Consider the following 18,339-nt stretch of genomic DNA (forward strand, 5'->3'; position numbering starts at 1 on the left):
CGAACGATCCCGCGCGCAAAAAGAAAAAAAAGGAAAGAAGAAAAGAAAGAAAGAAAAAAACAAACAAACAAACAAACAAACAAAGGAAGAAAGAAAGAAAGAAAGAAAGAAAGAAAGAAAGAAAGAAAGAAAGAAAGAAAGAAAGAAAGAAAGAAAGAAAGAAAAAAGAAAGAAAGAAAGAAAGAAAAGAAACGAAGGAAGAAACACAATAAACTCGATAGGCATGAAAAACCCTCTCGAATGTTTTAATAGCGACGCGCGCGAATGACGTCACGACTCATACAGGATTCAGCCAGTGTTCCTAAAACACTTTCATAAAACGAAAACTTCGCCTACTTTCCTTCTATGTCCCTTAGAACCCTCTGATACTTTCTGAGCCTCGTGAGGGTTATATTCATTTGAATTCTATATGTTTGAACCGCGTGCGCTTCGCTTTTGGTTTGTAAAACAAAGTAAGGGAACCCTCTTCCCACGGAAACAGCCTGTGCGCCTTCGGTCAGATCAGATTTCCGTACGTCGTATCCATCCAGCTTTCTGTTGAAATTTGTAAAATTCTTTTTTTTTTCAGTCGTGTAATATTTTATATATTATATATATATATATATATATATATATATATATATATATATATATATATATATATATATATATATATATATATATATTGACCAAGCTTGCTCGGGACCGTACTAAGAGAATATCGGTCCAATAAACCAGACACATCCAATAAACCTGCAGTACGCTTGTATTTATACGCTTGCAATTCGTTTAGATAAATTTGAAGAATGAAGAAAAAATGTCAAACAACAAACAGACAGACGAAGTATAATCGCTTGACATTTTATTTTTACACAAAGTTGATTCTAGAAACACGTGCTTACAAGGTGTTATGTTGAACTGAATGTTTACATTGTAAAGCAAATCTTTTATATTTGCAAAAATCGTAATGCAAGTATTAAGTATACCACCATACCAATGCTTAAATTTATTTTATGTAACACACATGTAGTCGAACCTCGTAAATGCGACCACCGTTTGGCCATAAAAAAAAAAAAATGGTCTTATTGACGAGATTCTCGTTCGTATTAACGAGTTAAGTTAAAATGCAGATCATAATTTGGGCTTATGATCAGACTGCGGAATCAAGGTTTATATCAAAATCCATTGCAAGCTCGAGTTCCCAATCAAATAATTTGTTTTAGCATTATGCAGTCCGTAATGCATTAAACATAATTTGTCGTTTTAATGTTTTTAATAATACAAGCAGTGGTGTTCGAAAAAACCAGCTTGTGCTCTGAAAAGTTCCTGTGGATTGACATTGGGAAATTGCGCAGCCAATCAGCTCACTAGTTTTCTAAGTAGTAGGCTAGTGGGTAATGCTTAACTAAACTAAATGGAATCAATCTCACGAGCAGGTTTTACGATGGCGAGCGAAATGAGCGGCCAGGTTTGTAGTCGACCAAACGTTATTCGATATAATTAACTTCAACTCCAGAGTTGAATGGCAAAACCGTTAAATCTATTGCCACGTAAACAAGCCGATCTTTTAATGATTAGAAAATGCAAAAAAGCCGAGGTTAAGTTCATTTAAAAATTACACCATTCCTACCGAAAAAGACTCTTTGGCTAGTTAACAAAAATGTTTTGGTGCTAGGATCCGGAAAATTGTTGTCAATTTGACGTCAATTTCATGTGGTCCATGGTAAACCAATCAAAACTAAAGAATTGCATTTTCCAACAGCATTCAATAGTATAAACAAGAAATCGTATGAAAGCTCGAGTAATTAATCATGCGATCATCTTAAGACTCGTGTAATTTCTGGATAATTTTCAAATAACACTTGTTGTTTATTAACTCCAATTGCACTCACAAGTCTGTTGATGAAATACAACAAACAAATCTCAAATTATGGCAAGCAAACAATAACTAGATGCAAGAAACAGCTTTGCCAATGATATTCCTTGTTGTCTACTTTACAAAGAGGAAACCTTGGTTAGCAAGGTATATCCCAGTTGTGGAGCAAGGGTATCCATACAGCACTCTGTTTGTGCCTATAAAATTGATTTAAAAAACGTTATTTCGAACAAAAACAGGGGAAAAAATAGAACATGAACATATATGAACATATATGAACTGAGATTGACGCATTGAAGTCAATCACGGTGAGGCATGAATTTGCTCGCACGTCTGACTGTTGGAATACAATTTGTATCAACTAAACAATCAATTACCCAATCAATCAATCCATCAATCAATCAATCAATCAATCAATCGATCAATTTATTTACGTGACGAGGGTGTATAGACTGAGGTAAAACCCTTTACTTATTGGGTACACAAGTATAGCGAAGTATTAAAATAAGATTAACAAACGCCCTACCTAATTTGCTGACTTCAAAAGCTAAAAATGTGGCTGTTTCCATTTACTAGGCCATTTCGCTATCAATTGGCTTTAAAACAGAATCTAACAATGCGGCATCAAGTTCAATCGACCATATAAAAGTGAAAACTTACTGTATTTCGATGAAAACCATCTCACTCCGCCGCACTCGAGGTTGTCTTTATTGTCAAAAACTAAGAAAGTGGAAAAGGTATAATTTTAGTGACTACCCGACAATATAGTAATACTTAGTGATACTTAGAATTTACCGCGTCAGTGTTAAACTTTTATTCTTTCACATTGCTCTTTGACATTATTTGATTAAAAATTCTGTCAGCTGTCTGATTAATTCTCCTATTTATACGAAATTAAGGGATGAAGAAAAGATGATATCACAAATCGAAGGGTGTAGTTTTAGTTTTAAGTGTTGGTGTGTGTGTTTGTTGGAAGGGAGGGGGACGCAAGCAAAGCTACAAGCAAATGAGATTTACTTAGAAAACTGTTCATCTCAACAGTATTTGCAAAACCCATATCGCGATCCGCTCCATGTTATTTTTTGCCCATCTGTACCTTTTTATGTGTTTGCTGTGTTATTGAAATGTTCCTTCACTTTTTTTTAAGCGGTTATTGATATATTTTACCAATTTCCGTCGATTGCCATTTCCCATGCCTAAATTTCTCTTAAATCCGTTACACAGTTTCTTTAATGGGCAAGTTTAGGTAATCTAGGTTACAATATCTAACCAAAAATCCCCAAAAAATGATTTTTTTCTTACCGCTGTGGCAACCCTCGTTGTCAATAAGATAGCCACGTTCTGTCCCTTTGCAGTTTGATTCCCACTGGTAAGGGTATGCGTGAGACACAATGATACGAGGGCAGCTGAAAAAAATACATTCAAACCTAATTAACACACCTCTGTTAATAAATCACCCTTTATAGGATTAAGCGGTCACTTATTTGGCCAGAAGATTGCTCCCCATCTTTAATTTACAGTAAATTAGAGCTCTATTGCGTGGCCCTATTAAGCCTACGCAATCATCGGATTGATTGTTTTTGAGAAAATGTGGCGAATGAGAACATACATATATGTAATTCACCAACCGGGAGGTCCATATTGGTAAAATCTGTGCACGAGGACTTGAATTCTATTTTCTACTTTCATATTTACAACGATTGGTAAACAGCAATTTCGATTTTTCTGAGCAAATCTTCCATGTGTTCGTTCGTACAACGCTGCAAAATGACTTCGGGCGGCAAATACACTCGCCGGCTTATCTCGCAACGGATACCGCCCGCTGTGAGAGCAGGCCGGATCGGAGAATAACGCCCGATCTCGGAACCAATCAGATCGCAGGATTTGTAGAATACCGCCCGCTCACGAACAAAGGAAAAATAATAACAATTTTGTTCGTTTATGACCTTGATGGATAAGAAAAGTGACCCATCAAAATACAATCAGTTTTGAGGATTTTGCTATAGTTAACACTCCGACGTTGGGGGGGGGGGGGGGGTGGCGAGGGAGTGGATGCGACCCCCACCCCCTAAGGTTTCTTCAATATTTTGAAGAGAGGATCTACTCTACCATGCTGAAACTTTAGGTAGCTGTTCATTCATCCCTTGCGGCAATTTTGATATGTCAATCATGTGTCCATGCCATGACAACGTCATAATTACAAGCAGTTCAGGACAAAAGTCGTCATTTTTACATTTTTCTTTAACTGTTCAAGTTTTTTGAAAGGAAATCGTATGATTTGTTTATTTTTGCATTCCATAAGCATTCTGGCTTCATTTTGCAACAATTTTCAAAGACAATGGTGAAATCGAAGATGGCGGATCCAAGATGGCAGCTCTAATGACGTCAAATGACGTCAATGCCAATTGCATCTTGTAGAGTAAGCTACGGGCTTTCTATAGGGAGCAAAAAAATTGTGCTGTTCCTTAAAATAACGAAAACCCAAGCGCAGGGGTGGTCCATCCACCCCCCCCCCCCCCACCCTAAGTAATTGAAACTGCAAGGCTGATCGATCTGCGGAGAAAACTTAATGTGGCAGAGAAACATAACAAGCCAGAGGTTGCTTCTTATTGCATAAGGCGCCGTGAACGGCCGATCAGAAATATTTGTGGGGGAAGCAACACGCTTGGTGTGAATCTATGTTTCGAGCGAAGACGATATTACCAAGAAAGCGAAACATGTCTAGCTGTCACACTAATTACTTTTCTCACCTCAAGAAAATATCCTTAAACAGCGAGTGAGAAGCACAACGCACGATGTCGGACTATTGTTGAAGCAATCGCTGCGATTCGTTGTCGAATCTTTCCAAAATGGAATGAAAATCGACAAAATACTGCAAAATTTAACTCGGCCCTAACTGCATCTATTCTACACGGACCGAGCGGACAAATCAGTCGCACTGTGTAACGAGCTTTAGTCATTGCATATACACGGTCCGCGCGACGATCATGCGCTCCGACGATGCCGACGGAAATGGCGAGAATGGGGAGAAAACCACAAGCCGAAAAAAATACAAGGGCCATCAGAAGCGCAGCTCGGTCAGCTTCGGACGTTTGGAGTCGCAAAGCAATTTCTGATGGCAAGGATGTCACCTCCACCATCCGTGAATCAGTGCTCCACAGGACAGAACGTCACGATGGGTCTGCCTCCCCGCATACCCATCGGGGAAGACCACTCCGAAGCAGACCCCCACGGACCACGAGAAGAAGCAACTCAAAGGTAGAGAAGAAGTGAAGGAGAGGACCAGTGAGACAGCCCAGAGCACGCGAGCCTAGAGAGAAGAAACAGACAAACACGAGGAAAATGGAGAGCCACCCAACGGAAACCGGAAAAGACTGAAAAAGGCCGCAAAACTCAAAAATAATAAAACGACCACACAGCCAAATACGTCACAAGAGGGCGCGGCGCGCGGGGAACCCCCCCAAAAAAAACAATTTTAAACGATCGCGCGCCGAGGAGAGAACCCCCCGCCAACCAGCGCCACCATACAAGGGCGCCCCAACAAAACCCAGGCGCCCCACCGTGACGCCAAGAGCGCCCCAGAGAACCCCAAAAGTACAAGGGCGCCGCCGACAAATGAGGGCGCCTCATAGGGAGCCCCCGAGACACAACACACACAAGGCGCGAGGCCCCCACGACTGCGCGACCACAGTGACCGGGAGAGGAGGAAAGGAGAGGGGGGACGTAGGCGGAGTGGTAGTGTCGAGATTTTGGCGCGCTGTGTTCTTGGGGGGTGTTGACGGGCCCATCATGACGAAATCCGAAAATGGAACGAGGGAAGCTCCGCGAAGGCCGGAATGATTGTGGTCCAAGACGTCGACTCGAATTATCTGTTTATGGCGCATATCAGAAAAATCCACGACGAAAATCGACCAAATGAGCGGAGTCCGGCACGCGAGACGTCCCCACATATATTCTCCACCCTCCAGCCGTGCCGAACCACGGTCGCCCGCCATTAGTGCGAGATGATTCGCCGACCGGGAGACACACTATTCTCGATTTTCTTGTTGCAGCACACGACGCGGGACCATCGTCGACAAGAAGGGAAAAAAACGAAAAGGAACAACGAAAGCGGGACGAAATAAAAAAGGCCAAAACTGCCGCGAAGACGGTGAAAGGACAACGGACAGAGACGAAGATGAAGGACACACTCTTGGTGCGCAGGAAGGTGAAACTAATTAGGGAAGACTTGAGCTCAAAGCGTCTTCGTTCCGACGTAAAGGGGTCCCTGGTGCGTGCAATAAGAATCGGGCTCTGGCTTCTTATGGATAGAGACCAGTGATGGTGGGGTATGAATTTGCTTGCACTTCCGAGTGTTACAGTGAAACGAACTCAACCGGGGCCACCTAACGTTTTTTAGCCAATCACAAGACAAGTTCAGAACAAAAGAATTGGAGTTCCTTGGTCAGGGAACCAATCACAGTAAAGGGCAATTTTAACTTTTCGCTTGACTGGATACGATGCGAAGGTACGCTAAAGCGTTGTTTTTACGGCAAAAAATATAATATTTTGAAGACTTCGAAAGACTGAACGTAGCGAAGAAGGCTTGGAATGTCGAAGACGAAAGCTTGGATAATTTACCGAATATTGCGGCCGGGAGTTTTGAAGACTGAACGCTTCTGAACGGACTCAATTCAATTCCGAGCCATCCTCGTACATGAGTTTGGTCGATTTTATAGTCTTCAATATACCCAGACATAACTTTTATAAATTCGGCAAATATATTGGTTTGAAGAAAAACCGTTTCGTGTCCACGGTTTCAGACTGTCTCAATTCGGTAAATAAATTTGTGTCGAGTCCGTTTTGTCTGATTCCATGCCAGGCCGTGATTCGGTAAATTTATTTTCGTTGAGTCCGTTCAGTCTTCAAAATTCCCGGCCGTAATTCGGTAGATATGTCTATACACTTACCTCGAGTCCGTTTCACCTTCCTGGCCGTCATTGGCAAAATATATTTTACAAGTAAGCCGGCCGTAATTTGGTAAATTTATTTACGTTAAGCCCGTTTCGAGTTCAAAATTGTCGGCCGCCATTCGAGGTAAACAAACTGACATCAGCTCTCGTATTTGACATTTCGGGCCGTGTTTCGTTAGATTATTTACGTTGAGTCCGTTCAGTCTTCAAAACTCCCGGCTGCAATATTCGGCGTAAATTATCCAAGCTTTCGTCTTCGACATTCCAAACCGTATTTCGGAAAATATTGAGCCGGCCGTAAACCGGCCGGTAAATTTATTTCGCTACGTTCAGCTGTATGTTCAGTCTTTCGAAGTCTTCAGAATTGCCCGCCGTAATTCGGTAATACGGTGAGTCCTTTCAGTCTTCAAAATTCCCGGCCGTAATTCGGTAAACTTATTTACCTTGATTCCGTCCAGTGTACGAAATAACCGGTAGACTTTCGCCTTAACCGTAAACGAAAGAACACAATTATATTTTTGCCGTAAAAACAACGCTTTAATAGCGTGCCTTCGCATCGTTTCCAGTCAAGCGAAAAGTTAAAATTGCCGTTTACTGTGATTGGTCCCCTGACCAAAGTAACTCCAATTCTTTTGTTTTGAACTTGTCTTGTGATTGGCTAAAAAACGTTAGGTGGGCCCGGTTGAGTTCGTTTCACTGTAAGGTAGTAGAAATGTTCAAAACATGTCCAATTTAAAAATAAATGTCATAAAAGTTAAAAAAAACTTTTTGAAATAAAAGTTAGATAGGTTTATTAACTCTTGGACGTACAAGTAGCGGAGGGGGGGGGGGGGGGGGGTGGATGGATGCCCAACCCCCCTAAGGTTTTTCCACATTTTGAAAAAAAAAAAAAAGGATTTACTCTACCATGCTGAAACTTTCAGTAGTTGTTTATTCACCCCTTGCGGACCTTTTGATATGGCAACGTCAAAGATACAAGCAGGTCTTACCAAAAATCGTTACTTTTTACATTTTTCTTTATTGTATTTTTCCAGTTTTATGAAACAGAATTGCACAATTTGTTTATTTTAACATTCCATAAGCATTCTGGCTTGATTTTGCATCAATTTCCGTTATTTTGCGACTCTCTAAGAAAATGTTTAAATCCAAGATGGCGGATCCAAGATGGCAGCCCTGATGACGTCACGTGACGCCATATGACATCACACCCAATTAAGATTATGCCATCTTGTAAGGTAAGCAATGGGTTTTCTTCTCAGTGCAAACTAACTTCGCTACGCCTTAAAATAACGAAAACTCCGTTTAGGTGTTCCATCCCCCCCCCCCCCCCCTCCCCTTGTACGATAGTGGGGGTATGAATTTGCCTGTACGTCCGAGGGTTAAGCAAAGCCTGGACTTTGAGAAAATCGATATAAGATCAAACACGCATTTAGTAACAGACATAATACCTTACTCCGGAACATTCAGAATTAAACATGTAGGCTCCGATTGGAATCTGAAAAAAATAAACAGTAAAACAAAGAATTACTTGCTGTTTTTATTTTAATGTTAATAAAACATTTATAGTATCGTCAAGCTTGTCAAGCTTGAATGGGGTATAAGGTTTAAACGGGGTTTAAACGGGTTTAAAGCACATTTTTACTTAGCGGTGATTTTGGTTGGTTTTCTGGCATTTTGGAAAAATTTTGAAATCCAAGACAGCGGATCCAAGATGGCGTCTGTTTTGACATCATGATGTAATTGTCACGTGATGTGACGTCACCATCCATCGTGAAGTATACCAAAAGAAAGAGCCTCGGACATACATTACATCCCATAAGTGTCACGGTTATTGCTTAAATATTCTGGAAGTTACATGGGGGGGGGGGGGGGGCTTCCGAAGACCCCCCGGTCTGAGAAGGTCCAAAAAAGCCCGGTCTGAATAGGGTTAATGTACTAATTATATAGCCGTCAGTAAATCCTATATTGTCAGCGTAGCTATTTTTCCTTAATTTCTGGGAACTATCCAATTTGGGATTAAATTTGAATTGGATAGTTTCAATTAGGACTTTCAGGTAAAATTCACAATCTGTCCAATTTAAGAAAAATTGGACAGTTTCGTCTCAGCCAATCAAATCGAAGAAAAAACAACATGTGACGGATATTAGCCAATTAGCACAAAGCATAGCGTCAGCCCTGTAAACTTGTCCTGTTTTAGTCGACAATGGCGGAATTTTACAAGGCAAGTTTGCTACGTTTTTCTATTCCTTTTGAGCTTTTCAGCAATAGTACAACAAAGAGAAATTTTCTACGTTGTCAGAAGAGGAGCTAGCTACACTAAGAAGCAAAAACCAAGAGCAAAACACCTCCAATAGTACAAAACTTGAGTGAACGTAAGTGCAGCGAAGCGAAGCAAGATATCTGTCAGATATTCATCGCCATGAGCTAGATGCAATTCTTTGTCGTTTTTTGCTGAAATTCGAATAGAAAAGACGGCGATGAAGTACAAACGATAAAGTGGAAAGGAGTATGTCAGATTTAAGAAATTGTAAAGCTCTTCGGACACTTTGTTTACGACTTTAATTGATTGATGCAGTGTTTTCACTCACTTTGTAGCAAGCTTCGCAAACTCAGGTGAATAAAATTGCACTGTTTTGTTTAAGTTTGATTTGTGAAGACAATGCTTTGAGTGAGTTTCATGTGCTGTGTTATGCCTACTATTGTTGAATGCTTTTCCCGTTCTGGACATAAGTTTATTGTTTATGCTGCATTGACTGACTACAAGCTATATAATTAATATGTAACCGGACTACATGCTTGTCCAATTTTGGAAATAATTAGATTCAAAAAATTCCTCTGACAGCCAAATTGGACTCGGCCTACGGCCTCGCCAATTTTGGCTGCCCTCGGAATTTTTTTCATCAAATTATTTCCAAATTGGACAGCATGTAGTCCAATTACGTATACAAATGTGCACTCATCTTTGTCGTAAAATGTCGGTTCGTCTGACCTCATATTTTATTTTAATCAAGACGTGTGGAGTGAAGAGGCGAAGAGTGTTAAACTAAATACAGCAAGGGACCACAAACGATAATGTTGCTAATTACAACAAAGGGCGGTAATTAAAACTAATTTGCCTTCCGAATCACGCGCTGCCACATGACGTGTTTCAGGATTGGCCTTCTTACCCAGGTCAATATCTTTTACAGTTAATGGGGGTTAATGTTTATAAAATTGATTTTGGAAGGTCCACGACCGTGCACATCTTTCTTCTTTTTTTCCCTCCCATATACTATGCATAAATTACGTAATCGCAATGTTTCTATGCTTAGTTAAATCAACACACGTAACAACATGAAGCATTTTGACAGGTTTTGTACACGGTTACCCAAAAATAGCGTACGAAAACACATAACAAAAAATTTTGCCGGTCCTCATAATCCTTTTAATTAAGTATGTTCACCATATTTCCAGATTTTCTTTTAGTTTTGTGGAAGGGAATGGGGGGGAGGAAGGGGGCTTATTTCATTTGTGTATTCACTTACTTGGTAAAACATAGTGTTACCTCCTGTGATCTTATCTACACGGAATGTACCTAGGAAGATTAAATGAATCAAGCATCTTTAAGGAGGCTAGATGTAGTTTTTTAAGCCGAAGGGTGGTTGTTTTGAAAATTAAAATTATCTGGGAAGCCAATGTTCGATTTTTGCCAAAATACACCATAATGATCAAATATGACCAAATTTTAATTTTTTACCGGTCACTTACCCACAAAGGTTACCATAGCAACGATTGACGTTTTCTTTTGTTTTCAAACAAGCTTGATTTTCTCGAAATCTAGATTGACAATTGGTATATATTTTTTGATATGTTAAAGTTTTGTTAATTGTCTAACTGTTGACGAAATTTTAGAAAAATCTGTAAGAGCGTTTTCAAGTAAATCAAGAATGAAATTTTCAGAAAAACCCCGTTTTAATATAAAATAGTCGCTTTTAAATTGTTACACCATCAAAGACCATTTACTAAAAGCGAAATAGTTTTCGCTTTAATTTGTTAAAACATTTTGACTGCCAATTGTAGGAAACTATGAGAAAATAACAAAAACTTCATTCTTGATTTACTTGAAAACGCTCTTACAGATTTTCCTAAAAATTTGTGTACAGGAAGTCAGTCTACTATACTTAAACATATTTAAAAATGAATACCAAGAGTCAATCTAGATTTTGAGAAAATCAGGCTTGTTTAAAAACAAAAGAAAACGTCAATCGTTGCTATGGTAACCTTTGTGGGTAAGTGACCGGTAAAAAATTAAAATTTGGTCATATTTGATCATTATGGTGTATTTTGGCAAAAATCGAACATTGGCTTCCTAGATCATTTTAATTTTCAATACAACCACCCTTCGACTAAAAAAACTACATCGAGCCTCCTTAAATCAGTAGGATTATTAGGGAGGTTAGTTGGATCGGTTGCGTTAGTTTCTTGCCTACGTGGTTTGACGTCTCCGCTATAACCATGCTTTTGGCAGCCTTTCTACCCAAGCTCGAATATTCTAGACTTTTTTATGATATTTGTGAATTCTTCACTGCCTATACAGTTTAAGCACATATATTACCTTTCACGTTTTACTGACCAATGTTTGAAATTTAAGAGCCATTCTGAAACGTAAATTGAACTCAGAGAGGGCGAATTCAAAATCGCTCATTTTGAAATATATGACGCCATTTTTCTTTTTTTTCTACTTAACACATGACCATCTTAAAAAAAAAAAAAAATCAGATTTAAGATTTGAAATAAAAAAGGCCTAAAGTCAAAAAAAAAAAAAGAGAAAAACACAGAAAAAGTAAAAAAAAAGCAGTATAGCAGTAAAAAAATGTATAGTATGAAGTGTTTCCAAATACTTCACTTTTTTGCCATAACTGTACCTTCGGTTGTTGCGATTTCGTGAATATCCTCATCTGATAGTTTTCTGGTTGGAATGTCCGAGGTTACGTGCTCAACACATCGGTCAGGAAGTAAACAGTTGACTTCTTCTCTGTTAAGATGGTTATTATCCGAAGAACTGATACTTACAACAAGTGTCCATCCGCCACCTGCATTAAAGGTAATAAAATACCCACATAAATATGCATAAATATTTATTTGAGAAAAAAATCAAGGAGGGAAAAATATTAATGGTGCAGCAGTTGAGAAAAAAAAAGTATTTTTCTAATGACGCTTTCATTTTCACAAAGATGGTTAAAACAGATGAGTGATCCTATACAGGGGGGGGGGGGGGGGGGGAGAAACGAGGTCTGGACCGAGTAGCGATGCTCTCACAACTTGCAACGCGATCAATTCACGATGTAATCAGTGGTTTTTGTACGATGCAACAGGCAATCTGTTCCCGCGAAATGGAAGCTATGGCAATCACGACTACCATGCCGTGGAATAACTTATTATAAAGGGATTCAATTCTCTTAACTAAAAATCTAAAAGCAGTGTTTTCATCCGAAAATTTCGTCATCGTCGTGAAGTTTTAAGAACGCAAAATTTTGTGATACCGTGCTACTTTTTATTGCTAAAATGCAAATGTTTGTACCACGATTTTCAACTGGCCCACATGGGGATTGTAAATGAGGTAAAACAAAGAACGACCAAGTCAACAAACAACCTCGAAACAATAGAGCAAGAACAATAACTCCGACCGGCGCGGGAATATTCAATCGCCACGTTTTCATTACCATTTCTGTGATGGTTTTATTTCATAACAAACATCACATATTAACACCAAGAACCCTTCCGGAGAAATTTTAGCTGCTTTAAAGACAAAACTTAGAAAGCCTTATTTTTCATTACTATAAAAAAGAATAATCGAACTCTCTCACTGGTCCCATGTTGTTATTGTTTTGGAAAGATCACAAAGAAAGGAGCTGCTCATGCGCCGTAAAGAGATCCGCTGACTACCGCCCCGATGATTGCTTTGCAAGTTGTGAGAGCATCGCTCAGAATTCATATAAGAGAATGTATGGGAAGTTGCTCCCCCCCCCCCCCCCCTGGATCCTATACGATTAACCCTATCATGCGGTCCCAGGAAGGCGGATATTATATTTCAAATTAAAAAACGTCGTTATGACGTTATCTCTGTTGCTAACGACAAACGATTTTTTATCAAACACAAAAATACTACCTAAAACGTTGCTGTTTGTGGTTTATGCATTCAATCGTAATTGAAATATTGGTAAAGTACTATACCAACCAATACTGAGATGAAACACATGAGTTCAAAAAAATACATCTTATCAATTCATTTCGAGTTATCATTTCATTAATTAACAATTAGACTACGAGCCCATGATTGCAGTCCAAAACCTACAATATTGTGCACTTTAAAGACAAAAATCAAGAAAATGTACTGCTTAAAGAGCTACTCGCGCGCGCGACTGTTTTCTATTTACCTACTAGAAGATGGTTTTCCATGTTCTATAAGAAAATAATGCACGCTTGAGGTCTAGAAAAGCTGCTAGTGGATTCAGCTGCTTTTGTAGACCTCAAAAGTGCACTATTTTCTAATAGGACTTAGTAGAAACTCAGCTGTGTTCTATTGGAAATCCGCGAATCTGATTGGTTCTCCCACTGTTTTCTATTCGCCGATAGAAAACAGTCGCGCGCGCGCGTAGCTCTTTAAGCGGTAAATTTTCTTGATTTTTGTCTTCAAAGTGCACAATATTGTAGGTTTTGGACTGCAATCCTTTAGAGTTTCTACTAAAACAATTAGACTACTCGCCCTCGTTTTCTATGAGCGATAGTCAACTCGGCTGCGCCTCGTTGACTATTTGCTCATAGAAAACTCGGGCTCGTAGTCTAATTGTTAAATAGAAAAACCATCTTCTAGTGGGTTTAGAATATAGCATTAAAAAGAGCACAGAACTTACAAGACTCGCGGTCGCTTACGGCATTTACAAACGCACGCAACATCGGTAAAGTGAAAGTTTAGTTTATTCTTTTCTTTGGCGGCTTCTTTAATAAACCAAGATACCATTTCATTCATATTTCCTATTCACAGTCCTTTCTCCGACTACCAAAAGATTCTTACAAAGCCGACAAATCTAGTTGAAATATTTATGCATTCAAGTTTGGTTAAAGATGATTTCCAGTCCGTACTGCGCAGACTCAGGGTTTGTTTTCATTTTTGTTTTGAATTCGTTGAAACGTTACACTTCGGTGATAGCGTACATGAAGTTTTTTAGTTCGCCATTACGTATCGTTTCGTTCAAGAATTCACGATGAGCTTAAACGTCCGTTTGAAATACCATCGAGCTTCTTTTACTCGTTATTATTGTTTTGCAAGTATATCTGACGTTAATAATGAAGAAAAAGGTAAGTTTTGTCCCGGAATTCTTACTTTTGCTAGTAAACATTCTTCTATTTGTGAGATTCACAAACATTGCAGGCGGAGATTGCGCAGTACGGACTGGAAATCATCTTTAAGCCTACTTCAATTTCATTCAAGATATTCAAATGAAAAATTTCCATGCGTTCGTTTCGCAGCAAGTTTTACAAATTCGCCTCTAATTTCGATTTAAAAAGAACAAAAGTGGAGTGTTCTGTCTTCAGATTATGGCCTAAAATAGGTTTCTTACCTCAAAGCGTTTCTAGAGTCCGGCTTGTTTTGCTAAATAATTTCCAAACAATTTCGAATCACGGCAAAATAGTGGCGTACACAACTCCAAAGAAAAACAACAAATTTCAACGATTCTTTCTTCATCTGTCGCTTCCTTTGGCACTGCCGGTCTTACTTCCATTTAAGCAAGTAAAACGTTTCTGATAAAAATTTGCTGCTTTAAAGCATCATTTAAACAACAAAACAAGAGAATAGAGGGGAAGTCGTTTAGCGAAAGTCAACAAACAATTCGCACATCCGGGGTACCGGGCTTCTATAATTTTCAGCTATGTTCTATAAAAAAATAATGCCCGCTAGAATTCCATCGCGCGTATGCAGCGGCTATATTCTAATTAACAATTAGACTACGAGCCCGAGTTTTCTATGAGCAAATAGTCAACGAGGCGCAGCCGAGTTGACTATCGCTCATAGAAAACGAGGGCGAGTAGTCTAATTGTTTTAGTAGAAACTCTAAAGGATTGCAGTTCAAAAACTTACAGTATTTGTGCACTTTGAAGACAAAAATCAAGAAAAATCACCGCTTAAAGAGCTACGCGCGCGCGACTGTTTTCTATCGGCGAATAGAAAACAGTGGGAGAACCAATCAGATTCGCGGATTTCCAATAGAACACAGCTGAGTTTCTACTAATCGCCGATAGAAAACAGTGGGAGAACCAATCAGATTCGCGGATTTCCAATAGAACACAGCCGAGTTTCTACTAAATTGGCATTAGATTCCGTTCGTTCGTTTGTTTGTCAGTTAGGTCGATGAGTCGATTCGGTACCTGATGTAAAAATTATTTTTACGTTTAAATGATAGTTTACTCATAAATAAAAACCATCTCAACCGCAGCATCGATTTGTACGCTCGCTTCTATATATGTTAGATAAATAATTTGCACTAATCTGTTAACTAGTCGTTGTCTATACAGCAAAACAATGTTACTTCAACGTCTACTGCATGTGGAATCATACCATAATTCACCATGTCACAAAATACTTCTTTCTTCTTGCCGTTGACATTAATCCAGTAATAACCAGATTTAGCATCTGGCACGATTGCTTTAATTTCTGCACACGATTTCTAAAAAAATGAGTAAAAACTATTGAGTAATGTGTTGTCTCAGAGTTAAAATATCACTGCAAATCTTACCATTTTGGTCTTTGGCCACGGGTTATCACTGTAGACGTATCCTCTAGTAGGAATATAATGGTGATGAGCAATACGGGCATCTGCCTTGTTTAACTGGCAGATTAAGCCCAACAACTTGAAGTTCACACTTCGACAGGCTTTATGTTTATCGCACGCCTTGACACACTTAAACATTGTTTTTGTCTGCTGTTCAAGAATTACGTGCCCCGTTAAACGATAGCTTTGGACTGAGGACGTTTCGCTACATTTTGAACTATCACAGGTTGCGATAGGACGAATCAAAAGGCACACAAAGGCGTAGAGGAGCATGTCGAAAAAAACAAATCAGTTCTTCCTTTTCGAAGCGTTTCTGCGATTTTTCATTAGTAAAAAAAAATGCGTTTTACTTAGTCTCTACCAAATTATCGTCGCCGACGCTCAATAAATTATTGATATTTGGTTCAAGTGGAATCAAAGGATTCGAAAAGTTCATATTGAATGCTCCACAGGAATTTCTCGTTTGTTTCGTTGGTAATTAAAAATGCAAGAAAAATGGCGGTTTGAAACATGATCGCCCATATTTAGAAACACATGTAAAACCGAAAATAAGTATGTGTATTTACATCATTTTATGGGTAAATAGAAAGAAAAACGCACTTTAACTATGTAGTTGACCAATTTCATAAAAAATGAACATAGCTTTTTTTCGACCGTTTAAAAATTTCCACTATCGCTTCAAGACACTAAGTAGTGGTCTTTCGGCAAATTATCCCCACACCGAACGCCAAACAAAATTTATATTTTGACTGTGTGGTTGCGATTTGATGAATTGCCATAAAAAAGAGTTCATCTGTACCATTTAAACCGTTTGTTTTCATAAGACATATTTTATTAAATTTGTTTACCACAGTATATATCTGTGTCGCCTTTGGCATCAGCATTCAACATTGTGCGGTTTCAAGGGGTCGAACATTTAATAAAGCACACCATGCTGCGTACGTTAAGTCCTTCTATTGAAAGCAATTATAAACATTATTAGCAGAAGCTCAGCGGTGTTCCAAATGATAACGCAAATCGTTTAATTATACATCGTACAGGCAATATTACATGGAGTAAGGCCCTTGACCTTGGTTAATAAGATGTATTTACACGCTCGGCTTGCAATTGAATTAGCTGAAATTAAAGAATAAGGGGGTGGGGGGGGGGGGGGGTGTAAATGACAAACCACCAACAGACTGACAAAGTGAAGCCGTATAACATTTTATTTTTACACTTATTTGACTCTAGAAACACGTGCTTACAAGATGTTATGTTGAAAATTTACATTGTAAACCAAATCATTTATATTTGCAAAAATTGCAATGCAGCTATTAAATAAACTACCATACCAATATTTCAATTTATTTTGCACATATTCAGTCGAACCTCGTTAATGAGACCACCGTTGGGCCACAAAAAATGTGGTCTTATTGACGAGGTTGTCGTTCGTATTAACGACTTCAGTTAAAATTTAAATTGTGATACAAGACTAGTTAATCCTTCTCAAATAAAACCGTTATGAGAAGTGCTTATATATACTCCCATCAACTCAACGGACGCATTTTTTGTAAATTGATTCAAATTAAGACCGGATTTTTTTATTTTATTTTTTTTATTTTATTTACTCTTTTCTAGCTGTTGAGAAGGTAGGGGCGGATCTCTACCGCCCTGCCCTCCCTCTTCGTAGCCTCAAAAGTGCTGGAGCCACAAATAGGCCATAAATAAAGTGATGACATTAAAAATAAGGTTAAAAACTGTTAAAATATGACACGAAACGCTTTCAATCAATATGATCATCTTCATTTTTTTAACAGTTGTTACCCTTATTTTAAATATATATTTTTTTCGGCGAAATGTACATAAATGTGATGGTATTAACGAAGTAGGATTGAAGGGGCTTTGTCGCGGATTATAACAGATATTTGAGCACCCAAAACTTATATTTTTGTCGAAGGAAACGTTAATATAATAGTTTATTTACCGTAATGATTCGATTTAGCGCCCGGGGCGCTCATTTACTTTTGGCACCTTAAGGTACGGCGCTTATTCGAGACAGGGCGCTTATTCGGGACAGGGCGCTTATTTAATATTTTGAGAAACAACAAAATGTTTAAAGCAAAACTTTGAGAAATATTAAAATAACTAACAATAACAGAAACTGTAACAGCAACAAATTGTTGAAAAGTTTGTTAATTTTTAAGTAATTGTTAATTTTATCAGTAAATATCTACATGTACGGTACGGTAAATTTATCTCTTCGATGTCGATGACTTCAATGGGGGCAGTTATCCACAATAGGGGCGCTTTTAAGAATAGGGGCGCTTATAACAATGTGGCGCTTATTAGAATTAGGGCGCTTATTGGAAACGGAGCGCTTATTGACAAAAACACATCCGAAGGGGGACGCTTATTCGGAAGGGGGCGCTTATTGGAAGGAGGGCGCTAAATTAAATCATTACGGTAAAATAAGAATCCTTATTAGAGCACGGAAACTGTAAACGAGCGTCTTTGGCTGCACGTGGATCAAATTGAAATCGATTGCAACTTGAAAAATTAAGGAGCTTCTTCCAAAAAATCGATTTTTATAGCTGTAGTTTGATTTCTATCCACAAATTTAGGTTATACCTTCCTTTAGACGTTCAAAGACAATGTTAAGTTGCCTACCACTAATTTCAGAACAATTTAGACCAAAACATCTACGAAATCCCCGAGACGTAGTTCCTTTGATATTAACTTTGAT

General features: G+C 38.6%; 1 protein-coding gene across 1 annotated transcript; it reads right to left on the minus strand.

Annotated features, from left to right (window-relative positions):
* Positions 1-833: 833 nt before the first annotated feature.
* Positions 834-15,959, minus strand: LOC144663742 (uncharacterized). The gene is made up of 8 exons (XM_078524788.1): positions 15,582-15,959; positions 15,404-15,512; positions 11,712-11,879; positions 10,332-10,381; positions 8,256-8,302; positions 3,158-3,261; positions 2,516-2,575; positions 834-2,052 (listed from the first exon to the last, which is right to left on the minus strand). The coding sequence occupies exons 1-8, from the start codon at positions 15,888-15,890 to the stop codon at positions 1,970-1,972; spliced, it is 930 nt and encodes a 309-aa protein (XP_078380914.1). The 5' UTR covers positions 15,891-15,959; the 3' UTR covers positions 834-1,969.
* Between the last annotated feature and the right edge of the window lie 2,380 nt (positions 15,960-18,339).

The sequence above is a fragment of the Oculina patagonica genome, chromosome 8, assembly GCF_052425735.1.
Source record: "Oculina patagonica isolate OP01 chromosome 8, crgOcupat, whole genome shotgun sequence".
In the NCBI taxonomy this organism is placed as follows: Eukaryota; Metazoa; Cnidaria; class Anthozoa; order Scleractinia; family Oculinidae; genus Oculina; species Oculina patagonica.

What these genes read in the sequence shown, in the direction of transcription:
- LOC144663742 (XM_078524788.1), bottom strand. Translation starts at nt 15,890, where the DNA reads ATGCTCCTCTACGCCTTTGTGTGCCTTTTGATTCGTCCTATCGCAACC. An exon ending in TTGTGACATGGTGAATTATG is followed by an intron (nt 11,880 to 15,403) that starts GTATGATTCCAC and finishes CCTTTAATGCAG; the next exon opens with GTGGCGGATGGACACTTGTT. An exon ending in GTAACACTATGTTTTACCAA is followed by an intron (nt 8,303 to 10,331) that starts GTAAGTGAATAC and finishes TATTTTTTTCAG; the next exon opens with ATTCCAATCGGAGCCTACAT.